This window comes from Erigeron canadensis, chromosome 8 (genome assembly GCF_010389155.1).
Source record: "Erigeron canadensis isolate Cc75 chromosome 8, C_canadensis_v1, whole genome shotgun sequence".
Taxonomy (NCBI): domain Eukaryota; kingdom Viridiplantae; phylum Streptophyta; class Magnoliopsida; order Asterales; family Asteraceae; genus Erigeron; species Erigeron canadensis.
This window is the reverse complement of record NC_057768.1, coordinates 3,418,743-3,436,053: the sequence shown is the minus strand read 5'-3', so window position 1 is coordinate 3,436,053 and position 17,311 is coordinate 3,418,743. Positions and strand designations below refer to the sequence as shown.

Sequence of the window (17,311 nt, the reverse complement as noted above, 5' to 3'; positions counted from 1 at the left end):
TTTTTAAAAACGTAAAAAAAGTTTGCTAAGTTGTTCGCACTAAAAAGTGCAAAAAAAAGTTATAAGTTTCATATTTAAAAATGCGAAAATTTTTTTCACACTAATAAGTGTGTACAATATTAGATTTGTATGCGCTTTTAAATGTAAAGATAATTTTTTCGCGGGTGATTTTCACGCACTATAAAAATCATTTCTTCGCAGGCAATTTTTACACAAGTGCGAAGAAATCACCAGCGAAAAAATGATCTTCGCATTTATAAGTGCATAGAATATAAAATTTATATTTCACACTTTTAAATGTGAAACTTTTAAACTTGTACGCACTTATTGATGTAGACATTTTGTACACATTTATAAATGTGAACAATCCAATATTTTACGCACTTTTCAAAAGTGTATAGAATTGATTAATTTGTTGTAGTGATCCTTCCCATTTATCATTCGGTATAACTTTCTGGGCACCGGTCCTAATTCCATTTATTTTCTATTGGGTACAATTTATCGATTCCAGGATTGGTACGGGAATGAGACTTGAAATTATATATATACTCGTCCATTGTTGGACGTGTAAACATGATGGGCGTGTCTGAAAAGGTTTTCATGGGTTCAAACTTGAATATTACATGATATTGGAGTCAACTTAGACGACATGAATTTTGCTAATTTTTAAAAGGTGGAGATTGTAAACAATATATTAAAAAACATAATTTGTATAATTAGACTAAAATAATATTGCGTAAACCAGGTTTTACTTGTATTATAAAACAAAGAAATGGTTATAGGAGTTTGTATTCCAGCTAGTAGAATGAAAAGTTATATAGCTTGACTAGGTTTAATAGCTAAAATCTTTTCCCCGTGTTGGATAATAAACAAGGAATTTGGTTATACACTTGTACGTACATCCATGAAAGAATATATATATGTTTCGGATTCGTTAACCGTTGGATTATCACACAATTTAAAATATAGATTTAATTAAGACACAGCTTGTCGAAGTTTCAGGGTAAATTCATGGAGTCTCCGTGTTGTCACTCTTATTTGGTTTATTGGTTAAATGTGTGAGCTTACAAGCTTCGCAAATTAAGTGTTTTAAGTAAACATTACCTATTAATTTTGGGTTGTGACACATGTAATTGTCAACATTAAAAATATCTTAAAATACTAATTAAGCTAAATTGCGGCAATTATTAGATTGATTAAATAATGACACAAATAACAGATGAAGTATGCACTACATAAGTTTATTCTGAGATTGAAAAAAAGTACTAAAAATACGAGTAATAAACATAGCTAGTATTCTTTATGGTTTATCTTCGTAATAAAAAAAATAATAATATATATTGTTTAAGGTAAAGAGAACAAAAGAGGCCGGTTGAGATAAGCTGGCCACTAAAATTGCCACTTTTTTTTCTTCTTTTTGTGTGGTCGTGTATACTTTCATTTCACACCCGACCATCACCAACCCCCCACCCCCTATTACATACCCACCCCCCGCCTTTTATAAATCCACTTTCTAGTTCTCTTTTTTGTGCACGAATTTTCTTAAGAAAAATATATCATATATATATATATATACATTCAACCTTCATCATATATCATATCTTTGTTTTGATGTTAAGCTCATATATAAATTTAGTTATAGAAAGTTATGATCGTGTCTTTTAACAAAATTAAAAAAGCTTACACTCATCATGGGGTTCACTAAGAAATCGTTGGTCACTACAAACACTCTTCCGGTTTACGATCTGTCTCTTTCGCGATTATTTGTTACCGGTTTTTATTGTTGGGGTTGGGAATTCCTCACTGCTCTTATGCTATATAGTTGTTGATCAATCAAGTCCTTTTTAATTTTTATTCCATTTATTTTCGATATCAATTGTAGAAAATAGATACCATAGATAGAAGAGTACGTAGATATATATAATAAAATTTAGGTTAATTAATTAGGAGGATGGTGCAAAGATCATCTCCGGCGCCATTTCTGGTGAAGACGTACCAATTGGTGGATGATCCGACGACGGATGAAACGATGTCGTGGAACGAAAATGGGACCGGGTTTGTGGTTTGGAAAACAGCTGATTTCGCTAGGGATTTGCTTCCTAATTCCTTCAAGCACAACAATTTCTCCAGCTTTGTTCGACAGCTCAATACTTATGTAAGTCATCATGTATATCTCACTTAATTGCTTATATAGTTTGATTAAGTCAAATCTTATTTTTATTCAAATGGTAGTAATATACAAGAATATATACATGCATGCATTTGTTACTAATGGTAATTTGTATCGTGAAATCTAAGAATTAAACATGAATCACTATTAAGTTAATCAATTCTTAAGAGTACGTATTAATATTGAATATATTATATCCGTATAGTAAAAATGAAGGTATCTAGTTGCAATAATTTGAATATAAATACATACTTGGAGAACATGTATTTTGACTGTTAGATACATATATATTAGGTGCATTTTCCTAAAGCATTAGTCATACCAAATCCATAAAATTGTATGGAGAAACTATATAGAAGTGTGATAGATAAATGTTCAAACTTTTAGCAATTTTTATGTAGATTGAAATGACTAATATTTTTAAATAATCAGTCTAAAAAATCCACTTAATTATAAAATGATGATAAGTAATAATATCAAGAGAATGACATTTATACATGACCGGCAAAATATTAGTTATCAGAATTAAACACTGATGAATTATTCTTATCATCTACATTAAATTAATATATTTTACGTATAATATTGTTAATATATCTTGGTCAAGACAACTAACATTTTCCACTCAAATTGTTAGTTTCTTTTTGGCAAAAGTATTGACTATTTCTGAGTCACTTGATTTTCTTAATCTTAAACAAAAATATTAAGTGAGTTGACATAGTTAACTTATATACAAGAAAAAGTTTATGTGAGAACCATTTGAAATGGAAAAACTATGAAATCTCTAGAATATAACTTTATATTCATATATGAAGCATATGTGAACGAATTCGTTCACATACAAACGAGTTCAATTATACTTAATATATGTTCATATATAAATAGTTATCAAATGAATCTTACCCCTCTCTCTCTCTCTCTATATATATATATATATGTATACATACATACAGGGGTTGGGTATTGTAAAACAAATATTAAAGTAAAATAAATAAGACAGGATCTTGACCCTTAAATCATGGTTAAATTGATGCACGAAGATTCACGAATCAACTGATATACGATGATACGGTTATTTCACTGAAAAGATTCAATTCATATTGTTTTATTTGTTTTACTTTAATACTTGTTTTATTTTACCTAAAACATATATATATATATATATATAGAAAAAGTGAGTATGGGGTTGTTCCCCATCTAATTAGATGGGGAACCCCTCACGTACAAATATTTTATTATTTGTTTGAATTTAAAACAAATATATGGCCCCCTATGATTTTCATGATTATAAAACCAAATGTGAAGGGTTCCCCATCTAAGCTTAGATGGGAGACAACCCCATACTCACTTCCCATATATATATATATATATATATAAAGCATTTTATATATACTATAAAGCATTTTCGGTCCTCTGTTTATGATAAGCTCAGATTTAAAAATATATAAAATGCCCTTAGTTATCAATATCTTTAATAGCTCAAAGATATGGTTTATATACCAAAAAAAAAAAAAAAAAAATACTCTTAATGAATTAATTTACAATATTTATCCTTTAGCTTCTAAAATAACTATATCTCTTTTACATCAATAGACTACACCTTTTGCCACCACCACATCACATCAATATAGTGTATACATATATATACGTCGTTTTTGATTTTAGTAAATCTATAATAGAAGAAAAAACATTAGAATTACTCCATCAATCTAATTAAGATTTTTAGATCATTCATAGCAAAAAATGTATCTAAAACTTTATTTAGTGTATATGATACATTAATTTATTTTGAGTTACGGTTGATTTTGAAAAAAAGATTTTTTCTGTAAGTGTATTTTTCCAACTATCTCCAAGCATTGTCAAACTTTCTTTCATACTGGAAATTTTATCAGCCTTAATTTTTTCTATAAGTTAGACCATATTTGAGCACACGTCTTGAGACTTTAACATCATGGATTAGAAATTCCAAATGTTGGACATAAGATATTTAATATATCATTGTCACTTTACCTTTTCTTATATATAAAAATTTTATAGAAAAAACAAATAGTATGTACTTGCAAGTTTTTTCAGGATAAACCCCACGATGATCGAATCATCATAACTACCACTAGAACCAAAGATTTTTTACTCTAGTTTTATAATATATTTTTTTGAACGACATTTTATTATACTTTCTAATCTTTAATCTTTGTATATAACCCATATTCCCATAAAACAAAAATGATTGTTTAACAATCACAACTTTTGAGTCAATATACACAACAATTTTCTGCTACACATGATATGACGTCTTAAATTCGATAGTTAAATGAAGGGTACCAACTTTGATTAAACGAAATACAATACAAGTTTCATAAAATAAACTTAACAAGGATTAGGATACCCGTAAGTGCCTAGAATCCTGTTTTTGAAACCCAAAAAATAATTTGTTGAAAAACAAACAATTATATGAACTCAAATAACCGTAAAGAAGTTTTCATCTATATGTACGTTATAAATAAAATACTCCGTATTAGTTACAGAATCTTGCAAAATTGCAAATGTATATGTGCCTAATTCTTATGTGGACTATCCATATGTTTATCAACTTAACATGTTGATTGGAGATTAAATTAATAGCATACATATAAATGTTTTTATACTTAATTTTTATATTGTTATCAATACGTGATGTTAATATAAATATAGATCTTATGTATACTGACTCTAGATATCAACATAACTTAGAGAAAACCAAAAAATTTAGACGAAAATGATAAAGAAAACAAAAAAAAAAAGAATAAAAGAAAGGGATTAGTTTCCTGAAATGTAACTATCTTTGACTGAATGTCTATAGTAGGAAAAAACTAAAGTTATGTGTATTGTATGTAAGCAACTTGAAAAAATGTTTATTGTATGTAAGAAAACATATATGGCAAATATATACAGATGTCACTTGTCAGATTGTAATTGGTTGAAACGAAATTCTTACATATAATAAACATTAATTCAAAGTTGTTTACATATAATACACACAACTTTAGTTATTTCCTATTATAGACATTCGTTCAAAGTTTTTTATATTATAGGGAAATAATCCCAAAACAAAGGTGTGAATATGTGTAAGTTATAACGCTAAATATTAGTAAAGTAATGCTAGACAATGAATAACTTGTTTATGACTTTATGTATATAATATGGTTTTCTTTTGAATTTGGCAAAGAGGAAAAGTGTTTAATTTTGTATTTTGGACCCGTTCATCACATGTGTACTCCATCGATATCATTTTCAAAAAGGAAATGTCAATCAATCAATGATTTCCTTTCACACTCTCACCAACCTCTACTCTTTGTCCCCATGATTCTACAATTGTTTTTTCCTACTTTAAAATGATTACTTATAATCTGATTGTATGAACCAAAATGGTCCGGTGTTCATTCGTTCGAGTATAATAATCTTGTTATAATTAGTACCAAATTCCCTTATTGGAAATACAAAGTTATAAAGATAAATATTAAAGTAAAACAAATAAAACAATAGGTTTCCTTTTCTGAAAATCACCGTTCATCATGAAAATTATCGTGGATCAATTGCTTCGTAAATCTTCGTGCATCAGTTTAATCATGATCTAAGGGTCAAGATCTTCTATTATTTATTTTGCTTTAATACTTATTTTACAATACCCAACCCAATAAAAATATTATGGAGTTGCCATAATCAACCTTTTTTTAAGCTCCGTCACTGCAGTAATATCACTATAAACAATATTGTATTTGTTTACACTTTTAGTTAGCGTGTATAAATTAAAAATTTTGTCATGCTTTTATGTGTATAAAAATATGTAGAAATAAAAGTGTGAATAAATTTCTCCACACTAAAAAGTGAGTAAAACTAAAAGTTCACACTTTTTAGTGTGGACATTCATAATTATTTTGTAACACCTCATTTTTACACGGTAACTAAAAAGTTAGTGTGGACAACTGAGATGTTACAAAATACTTATGAAAATAAACACTAAAAAGTGTGAACTTTTAGTTGTACACACTTTTTAGTGTGAAAAAATTTCTATACACTTTTATTCTACATATTTTTACACACATAAAAACGTGACAAAATTTTTAATTTGTTCAAACTAACTAAAAGTGTAAATAAATGAAACATTGTTTGTAGTATATATACTTACATTGTACTTTTGTTGTTAATTAGAAGAATTAAAAGTTGATATTGTATACATAAATATAACTTCTTACATATGATTACATATTACTTAAACTATTCTTAACTAAATTTGGGTTTTACTATGGTCATTTGTAGAAATGGATTATTGAAAAAAAATTTTGGAAGTTTTAGTTTGTATCTTAGGTAAGATAAGAGTAGATTAGATTAACATTATCCTTATAAAAGAATTGTCTTTAAAGATAGTTATTATTAAAATGTAAAATGTTAAAGGAAGTCTTTAGGGCTTCACTTAAGGTGCATAAAAAGGTTGTATGTTTTCATATTAAATGTTAGTCCCTTGAATTTTATGATAAATGTACAACTAATTAATGCAACTTAATGAAAACTTTTAGAGCTTTGTTTAACAAAACCCAATTAAAATAGGATACACGCCAAATTTTCTCAATAATCCATTTCTACACATGATCATAGTAAAACCCAATTAAAATATTACTCGTACTTTTATATGTACCTAGTTAAGTACTGAAGCATTTCATTTTGCTGGCCAATGACCTGTTCCACGCCATGAATCTATAAAAGTAGAAATATCATTTATTTCGTTTGACATTTTCGATGATTAGGCATTATTTTAATAAATCTTCGTAAACGATTAAAATTTGACTAGACCACGTTTTTCATTAGGAAACACCATTTATCTTCATTTGTACGCGTTATAACTCTCATATGTTCATACGCTCATTAATTTGTGCCCGTTTTAACTTTGAGCAATGCTAAAGTACTAACAAGGTTTATAAACTTATGTGTTATCAATGAAGTACCAATAAAATTATTTATCTTTTCTTTTTATTCATTCTTTCTCCTATTTTTATTGTTCGACATGAGTTAGTAATACTTCTTTATTGTTCGTAAACACTCGATATATAAATTATATATAAATAATGACATTTGACAAAGTATGTTGTGTATGCGTGATTAAACTTTCTGCTATCTCTACAGGGATTTCACAAAACTGTTCCCGACAAATGGGAGTTCGCTAACAAACATTTTAAACGTGGTCGGAAAGATCTCCTCATCGAGATCCACCGTCGTAAAAACGTGACATTAGCAAAAGAAAAATCTAGCGGAGATGGTGGCACAAAATCACCACATTCTAGTTCAGGAGATGAACTCGGTTCTAGCTCCACTTCGTTCCCGGATTCAAAGAATCCGGGCTCCGTGGATCTCCCAACCGTGGAGAAACTAGAGAACTTATCTGACGAAAACGAGAAACTAAAGAAAGAAAAGATTTCTCTGACATCCGAGCTTGCACTTGCTAAAAAGCAATGTGATGAGCTTATGGCACTTATAATGAAAGTGGCCCCAAATGAGATGAGTTGCATCATGAATGGTGATACGGTCGTTGGTGAGGCGATTAGGACGGCCCATGACACGAGCGTTGACAATGAAAATGACAATGACGATAATGGAGATAGTTTTCGGTTGTTTGGAGTCTTGATGAAAGATGGAAACAAAAAGAGGGGTTGCGATGTCACAAACGAAACCTCGGGTTCCCGGATGAAAACTATGAAACTTCAAGGTGGTTTTAACAAAGACGCGCCAGGACGAATAGGCTATATTCGGTAAACGAGCTAGCAGCATAAAAAGGTATGCAACTAAGATGATCATAAACAGATTGCGGGTGATTAATTGTGAGATATAATGTAGCTTCTTATGGACTTTTTTTTGTTTATATGCTTTGACAGTTGAAAGGGAGATTTATATGCATATATTTGAAGAATTTTGTAATATAAATGTTTGTATGACATTTGTTTCTTATTTAAACTTGAATACTTCTAATAAAACTGTTTCATTGTAATATAAACTAGTGCAAGTCACATATATGACATATCTTTTTCAAGGTTATTTATGACAGTTATAATTCACATTTAAGTTGGAAATTCTGTTATGGAACGGGAATACACTTCAATATATAACGGGATACCATTAACTACGAATCGTGTGATTACTTTATGAAAACTAATTATTGACAACTACATTAGCCTAAAAAAAAAAATGGTGGGAGCCTTTTTGAAATGGATTATGATATATGTCATGTTGAAACCAATTTGAAACCGATGAATGAAAATGAATTATGATTTATGGAAGCAAGCTAGGAAGTAGGAAGTAGGAAGTAGAATTGTATTTACTATTTAGAATTGTAGTCACAAACCAAACTACAACCGGCGGGGCAGGGTAAAACTGATTTTGGGCTGGGCTTTGGACTGATCTTTGAACCAATATTAGAGATGAAGAAGGCCATGGACAGGTTTTGGGCTTAGCCCAATTGACTATCTCTATCCCCAACCTTTAGCAATCAATTACTCGTATTATTGCCTACGAACTAGTTTTGCACTTTGCTATATATTCGATGACCCATATTCCATATATAAAATAATAAATAATGAATTAGTATAATTTTTTTTCAAAATTAAATTATAAATTCTCTCTCTAAAAAAAATAAAGTTGGTGCCGGAATTAAACAATTATGGTAGCATATAACTTTATTGTTAAATATAAAAGTTTTAATGATATTAGGTATCGAAAAATAGGAATTCGTTTTTAGTATATTGGTAGATATGGAGGCTATTTTTGTAAGGGGCTTTTGAGGAACTTTTATAAACTTAAGCCACAAGCTTTTAAAAGTAAACTTTGTACATAAAGAGTTCTCGGTCTAAAAACCTTCTAAAGGCCCTAAATATCTTTTAAAATAAAAGGTTACTCGTGTATAAAAAAGGGTTGAAAAAACGAAACCACCTCAAGCCGGAAGTAAACCAAGACTTCCATCAAATTGTCGCTAGCAATTTGATCATATTATGAACTCTTGGCCAAAACCCGTGGTAAACAACTTAAAAGGTTTGCGATTTTTTCGTGTGATAATTTTCCATGGACGGATTAAAACATATATGTCGCCATTGCATTAGTTTGACAACTTTGCATTTAGAATGTAATAATCAGATCATTATAAAAGACGCGGAATGGTTACACGAGGATGTCCTCAACTGGAATGGTTAGATATCAAACTCGAAGATATCTCAGAAGAAGCACTGGTGTGTTTAGGAGCTCATTTGAAGAACCTAACAAACTTCAATATGAATTCATCCGACATGACTAAAAGAGGTTTAATTCCAGCTGAAGGGATCCAAGCTCTGCTAATTGGTTGCACCAAACTTGAAAAACTAAGTATCAACCTTGTTCACAGACGTTTGAGCCGTGAGGGTATGGAATATATCGGGAAATATGGTCATGAGTTAAGACATCTGTCTCTTAACTATAGATTGATATGCGGACTTACGAATTTATCAAAAGGGTGCCCAAAATTACGAGTGCTGAAAATAAAGGATTGTGAGTTTAGCAACGAAGAAATTTTGCGTTGTGTGTTTAATAATATAACTTCGCTGAGGTACATAAACGTTTGAAATGAGGAAGATAAGCAGTATTTGACAACAACTCGTCCAGATTTTGAACAAGCACTTCTCTAACTTTGGGTAAGACATATTTTTGATGCGATTTTAGTGATTCACCTTTCATTCTTTGGGTCATTGTTTTTGATTAGTTGTTAGCTAATGCTATGAAAAGCCTTAATTATTTTAAATGAAAAGCAGAGACCATGTATGTTTGGAAACTATGTGTGTATTTTTGATTTTCCATCTCTATATATTCTTTATTTCAGGCACTATGGTTTCGTTGCGTATATTATGGTGCAGACCCTCCTGGTTTGACTTTAGGTTTTACTGATTGATCATTGTATGTCATTGACATATTGTTCTTTACCTTTCTAAATTTATGGCTTCAGAACAATTGCTATAAGCTAAGTGATGAAGTAACTAGTCAAAAACAACTTCTGCTTAATACTTGTTTTGTTATGGGTCAAAAGAAACTAGATTTGGTTGACCCATATACAGTTTTTGACCTATTTCTGTTTTAGCTTCGGTAAAATTTATTCAGCCCGTTTAAGGTAAAATACAACCCAAACCAATTTATTTCATGTAAATGTGTCATGTCATCTTTTTATTTTACTATCTTTGCGAGGTTAATGTACATCGACAACTCAGCTCATATGAGGGCTGTAAGATGAATTATCCAGAAGAGGCAGAACTGTTCAAGCATCTAATACATCGTTTTCACATATATGCATTGCTTTGTAAAGTCGACATGGTACTGTCATGTCGCCTATTCATATATGTGATATTTAAGAATTTAGATGATCATAGACTCATAATAAAAATATAATTTTCAAAAAATTTGGACAATCTGCTGTTTGAAATTGTCGGACAACTTGAACCTGTTTTAGCATGTTCCCTAATCCAACTAGCCCGGCCATATGTTCATTCCTGCTTTCATTTAATAAAGTTCCAACGCATTTGTGAGTGGATTATTGGGGGGTTTCCGAGAGTCATGGGTTCCATCACAGGTATGCGTGATTCGAGTTCCGCATACTGCCCAATTGGATGTCACTGTGGTGTCTCAAATGCTGACTAATACTTATTAACTACTAACTCGTTTATTTAAAGATTCCAAGATGTTTATTCAAACAATTTTTAAAATTTTATTGTAGGCCTATCTTTAAGTGATCAGATGATCCAGTTCTCAGAGACCATGCCACCTATAAATCCCAATAACCTCTGGTGGTTGTGTTTCAAGGACCGTCCTCTAAAAGAAACCATTTACCAATTAAAATGACAGAATGGTTTATATGTAACTCAACTAGTGAGCTGGAGCTTGGAGCATTTAGCATGTTCCCCCAACTATCGCCTATAGGCCCAGTGCTGGCAAGCAATTGACTTGCTGACCAAACAGGCCACGCTTGATCAACAACCAGCAAGTTCAGTCATTTATATCGCATTTGGAAGCTTCTAATGTTAACCAAACTCAGTTTGAAAAACGGGCACTTGGTATTGAATTTATTAGCAACAGACAGATTTTATGGGTGATGTGGCACGGTATGACAAAGGAAACACCTATTAGTTCCCAGATGGTTATATGGAGCGAGTGGGTTCTCTTGGAAGAATCACGAGGACAAAAGATCTTGGCTCATCCAACAATAACTTGTTTCATGAGTCATTGTGGTTGGAATTCTACCTTAGAGGGAGTGACAAATGGACTCCCTTTTTTGTGTTGGCCATATGATGGTATACCCCTCCTGCGATACGCAGAACCTGCAGCCAGAGCATCATTAGAATGCGCTATGGCACGAACGAATATTAGACATCTGCAAATGATAAAAAGGAAAGAAACTAATCACCCATAAATCAGGGATTTAGTTACACCTTTACTAGCAGATAATTAAGGAAATGGTTGAGAGGGATGGGAGACCTAGGAAACCCTAGGAAAAGGTCCATATGGCGTGAAACATTTCCCGTCAAATTCCTCCTATAAATAGGAGATCAAAAGACCTCCAAAGATCATCACGATCGGATCACTCACATATACACATATTATCTCCATCTTGTTCGATTGGCGTAAAGAGGCTAGAACCCTACCTTCGGGGAACCGCCAGCGAACAACCTCAAAACACTCGTCACCCCCTTTTTGTACTAACCTCGGTTCGGTGTACAAACACCATACTTTGTTGATTATTTTCTCAACGAGACATATATTTATGACATCTAGAACTTTGGAAGAATGGGCTCGGGTTTGACAAAGATGAAGCAGAGATCATAACTCAAGGCGTCATAAAAATTAAGACAGAGCAGTTGCTTAGTGACAAGACTTATAGAGCTAAGGCCTTGGATATTAAAGAAAAGATTACAAGTAGTGTCGCGAATGGTGGATGATCACAAACAAATTTTACCAATTTTATTAAATGGATACTAGGAGAAAGATACATTTATCACGGATCGACCTGATCTTAATGCAAATAGCTGACTATCTACTGCGAAATTCTTAACTTTCATTTATTTCCATATGGTTTTCTTTGGCTTCTTCGAAACTAAACTTTCCATTCATCAAATCATCACACTATTGGGTTAAAAACAACCAGTTTTGTTTGCTGTCATGCCCATGCCTAAACGGTTAAAGAGACCGACTCGTGTTCAGATTTATCAAACCAGGCTAATGTGGTTGACAAAATTACATTTGAACCATTCAAACCATATTTTTCTCTTTTGTTACCTGAAATTAAATGGCCCAACAATGACCCGAACAGCTCAAACTCTTTCTTCTCAACTCAGTTCTTTTTAACAGAATCACTAAGTTACTGAATTAATTGCAAACTGAAGTTTGACGGTAAAAAACTGTAAACATATTTTGGGTGAGATTTATCGTGTTAGAAATGCCATTTATATAAATTTTAAAAAATTGTACAATGGTTGAAGTGTCAACTTTGTGCCAAAGTAAATGTTAGTTTGTGTAGTTTTACTCTGTTGCAAACTTTAGTAGTCTGTAGAAATGGTTATGTTCGAAGACCTCTCGAGGATCCACCAGATTAGCAACGATCTGTCATATATACACATCCATATCATTCCAGCTACAGGATCGCATTTGATTAAATTGAGGCCGATGCTAATGAACTCAGGATTACGGTGTGAAGGAAGCTGATTCATAATCACACACCTGCATCAACGGTTTCATAATTCGTGCCTTGGTTGCATCAAACCAACTGCAAATCCCCATTTTAAAAACAGGCCAGTAGGCCATCAACTAACTAGCATGTGTAAAATGTGCACACTTACACAGATTACACAATTGTCAAAAGTTTCGTGCACACTTACGGTCCATATTCTAACACAGATTACACAAATTTCAAAAGTTTTGTGATTCTTCTAGCTAACATGAGGTCATACCTCATTGCAAAATGGCCAAAACTTTTCATAAAGTCCAGCATGAGCATAAGATGGTGGAAACAAAGAGTGAAAGATTCATTTGGACTATTTTTCATTGCCCGCTCTTTAAATTTTTCATATAACCAGCTTTTTTCTTTTTACACTAAATAACCTCTGTTATCTCCTAAATATGATTATGCCTCCGGAGCTCCATATTATGGAGTATTTAACCTTTGGTTGTCAAGTAAACATTTTGTGGTTTAGCTAAACTTAACCTATTAGGCTATAACATAATTAATTAATTAGTCCTAATTGATATGTTTTTTTCTAAGAAATGGGTAAAAATCCTACTCTCACTCTTGAACTACACGAATATATATCTAAAATGCAACTCAGGATTTCCTAAAAACCTCTAATAATCTAAAACCATAAAGGTAATAAGTGCGACTCGAATTCTGGTGGAGTACTCTAATGTGAAAGATCTTAACAATGACTCAACGACAATTACTTGGTATGTTTTTCGTTAACATACCAGATTAGGGTTGGAGGGGTGAACTAACCTTTTCACTTTTCCAATCCATACTAAAAAAATAATGATTTAATTAATTTCTTTACATTTTGACTACAATAGACTAGTAAAATATAGTATTTAAGGCATTTTCCAATACACTGAACTGTTGGGCTAAACCTTCTTTCTTATCTTTATAAGAAGATCGATTACTCGAGTTATGTAAGTTATGGCTCGTTGGAATCTACCTGAGTTGCTGTTAAGTAATTTGTAGCTTTCTAGTAAAAATATACTGGATATTCTAATCATGGTAAACAAGTTAATTTGACACGCAAGTTTTCAAAACTTTGAAGCACAATATGGTGTTTTAAATTTTAATACATGTTAGAGCATGTAATTTTTTTATTTAAGAATTTAGATGAGCATTAGTAAAAGTACAAGTTATCAAGAAATTTGGACAATTTGCTGTTTGAAGTTGTTGGATAACTTGAACCCGTTTTAACATGTTCCTTAAACCTGACTAGCCCGCCCATATGTTCACTCCTTTTTTCATTAAAAAAGATCCCAAGATGTTCATTCAAACATTTTTTGAAATTTTAGTGTAGGCCTACCTCTAAGTGATCAGATGATCCAGATCTCATAGAGCATGCCACCTATAAAGCCCAAGACCACAGGTGGTTGTGTTTCAAGGACGCAGCTCTAAAAGAAGCCATTTTCAAATTACTAAAAGAAGGCTAAGAAACATTTAAATTACAGAATGGTTTATAGCTAACTCAACTAGTGAGCTGGAACCAGGAACCTGGTTTTAATGCTAATAGCTTACTATCTACTGCGAAATACTTAACTTTCGAAACGAAGGTTTTCATTCATTACACTATTGGACTAAAGACAACCAGTTTTGTTTGTTGTCATGCCCATGCCCAACCGGTTGGTAAAACTGACCTATGTTCAGATTTATCAAATTGAAGTTTGACGGTATGAAACTGTTTGACCCATATTTAAACTAAACATATTTTAAGTGAGATTACTTGTATTGGAAATGCCATTATCTAAATTAATAAAAATATATATGTAGAATGGTTGAAGTATCAACTTTGTGCCAAAGTAAATGTTAGTTTGTGTAGTTTTACTCTGTTTCTAACTATAGTAATCTATAGAAATGGTTATTCATCAGATTAGCCACAGGATCGCATTTGATTAAGTCGAGGCTGGTGCTAATGAACTCAGGATTACGGTGTGAAGGAAGCTGATTCATAATCACACACCGCTTTAAGGGTTTCATCATTTGTGCCTTGGTTGCATCAAACCAACTGCATATCCCCATTTTATGAATAGGCCAGTAAGCCATCAACTAACTAGCATGTGTAAAATGTGCACACTTACACAGATTACACAAATGTCAGAAGTTTCGTGCACACTTACGGTCCATATTCTGACACAGATTACACAAATGTCAAAAGTTTTGTGATTCTTCTAGCTAGCATGAGGTCATGCCTCATTGCAAAATGGCCAAAACTTTTCATAAAGTCCAGCATGAGCATAAGATGGTGGAAACAAAGAGTGAAAGATTCATTTGGACTATTTTTCATTGCCCGCTCTTTAAATTTTTCATATAACCAGCTTTTTTCTTTTTACACTAAATAACCTCTGTTATCTCCTAAATATGATTATGCCTCCGGAGCTCCATATTATGGAGTATTTAACCTTTGGTTGTCAAGTAAACATTTTGTGGTTTAGCTAAACTTAACCTATTAGGCTATAACATAATTAATTAATTACTCCTAATTGATATGTTTTTTCTAAGAAATGGGTAAAAATCCTACTCTCACTCTTGAACTACACGAATATCTAAAATGCAACTCAAGATTTCTTAAAAACCTCTAATAATCTAAAACCATAAAGGTAATAAGTGCGACTCGAATCCTGGTGGAATACTACAATATGAAAGATCTTAACAATGACTCAATGACAATTACTTGGTATGTTTTTTTAACATACCAGATTAGGGTTGGAGGGGTGAACTAACCTTTTCACTTTTCCAATCCATACTAAAAAAACAATGATTTAATTAATTTCTTTACATTTGACTACAATAGACTAGTAAAATATTGTATTTAAGGCATTTTCCAATACCAGGAGGATAGATGGGCAATTCAGGTAAGATACAATGTAGATCCAACTTTCTTTATATGTATACTTCTTAATTGATACTAGAAAATGATAGTGAAATACTAAAAGTGAAACATTATATTAGTCGTAAAAGCATTTCGTACCAAAGAGAATAAAGGTTGGGCTAATTATTTTCATGTTCGAATTTTGTTGCAATAGCTACAGGATCGTCCTAACACGTTATTTAGTTATTGGTTCTAAAAGACAACTAATACGGGTATCCTCCACTTTGCGAAAAGTAAGTTATCTTAATCCATATATCATGATAAAATTGATGCACAAAGCACGAAGCCCAAATATATATATTGATGTACAATATTCAATTCCCCTTGTTAATCTATGGTTTAAAATTGATTGCAATGTTCCTCCCTAAAAATGGTTTAAAAATCCACTTACAAAAAGAAAAGTTTCAATGCATATATAGCATTAGCATCAAAAGATTAGGCTGTCCTTCAAGATGAATCATTTTAATATAGAAAAAGATCGATTGTGACACTTCCAATTATTGCATGTGAAGTTCTTTTGGCTTTAAACTTCTCGTTCTGCATCCATAATTTGTGTTATCTACTCGTATCGATGTCTAAAAAATTATTACAGTAATACTTTGCTTTTAAAGTGGAAATATATAATTATATGAACTCTAATATATGTCGGATTAAAAGTGAAGGCGTGTGGTCCCCATCTTATATTCCCATTAGCCTCTATATATGTATTTCTACATATCTCAATTTCACAACCCTCTTAACTCTTAAACAACTTAAGCCTAGCTAAAGACCTAGCTAAACATGGCTATCATGCGATGCATACGATTAGAACCAAGCCGATCCATGACCCTTGATGAATTTAAAGCATGGTTACGCACCTACGATGATAACCATGATGGTCGAATCAGCCAAGAAGAATTTAGAGAAGCGCTTCATGGTCTCAGGGTATGGTTTGGGAGGTGGAGGGCAAAACAAGCCATGAAATCTTCTGATTCAAATCGTAGTGGTGCCATTGACAGTGCAAAGGAAATGGAGAAGTTGGTCAAGTTTGCTCAAAAGCATTTGCATATGAAAATATATGAATCGTGAGAAATATTTAGATTAGATGATTTGTTTTATAGGTAATTAAATTACTTGAATCGCGGTATAATTTATCATAAGCTTGTTTTTGATAAATTTGTATATTGGTTGCATCCAACCAACGTCATCTATTCATTAGCTTGTATAGTGTGTTTGATCTTTATGCTTATTCTTTCCAATAAAAGCAAAAGCTCGTATCACTTACTGTTATTTTGGAAAGGCTAATTTATTATTAGAATTTCATTATGTGTATGTTGTATAATTAGACCTAGTTTTTGTTATATCATTTTGTTAAACATAATTAATGGTGTACATGAAATGAAAATAAACTGATCTGTATATGAAACAAAAGAAATGTATAGTTGGTCATTTTACAGTATTGGTTGGGCTAAGTGTATGGCAATATCATATTGGGCCGACTCCTTTTATTTTTCTTCAC

General features: G+C 31.8%; 1 protein-coding gene and 1 pseudogene across 1 annotated transcript; both read left to right on the top strand.

Moving 5' to 3' along the window:
* The first annotated feature begins 1,514 nt into the window (after nt 1-1,514).
* LOC122578340 (heat shock factor protein HSF24-like) lies at nt 1,515-8,152 on the top strand. The gene is made up of 2 exons (XM_043750284.1): nt 1,515-2,155; nt 7,328-8,152. The coding sequence occupies exons 1-2, from the start codon at nt 1,952-1,954 to the stop codon at nt 7,952-7,954; spliced, it is 831 nt and encodes a 276-aa protein (XP_043606219.1). The 5' UTR covers nt 1,515-1,951; the 3' UTR covers nt 7,955-8,152.
* Nucleotides 8,153-9,345: 1,193 nt separating this feature from the next.
* Nucleotides 9,346-12,144, top strand: LOC122609855 (annotated as a pseudogene).
* The last annotated feature ends 5,167 nt before the right edge of the window (nt 12,145-17,311 follow it).

What these genes read in the sequence shown, in the direction of transcription:
- LOC122578340 (XM_043750284.1), top strand. Translation starts at nt 1,952, where the DNA reads ATGGTGCAAAGATCATCTCCGGCGCCATTTCTGGTGAAGACGTACCAA. An exon ending in TTCGACAGCTCAATACTTAT is followed by an intron (nt 2,156 to 7,327) that starts GTAAGTCATCAT and finishes CTATCTCTACAG; the next exon opens with GGATTTCACAAAACTGTTCC.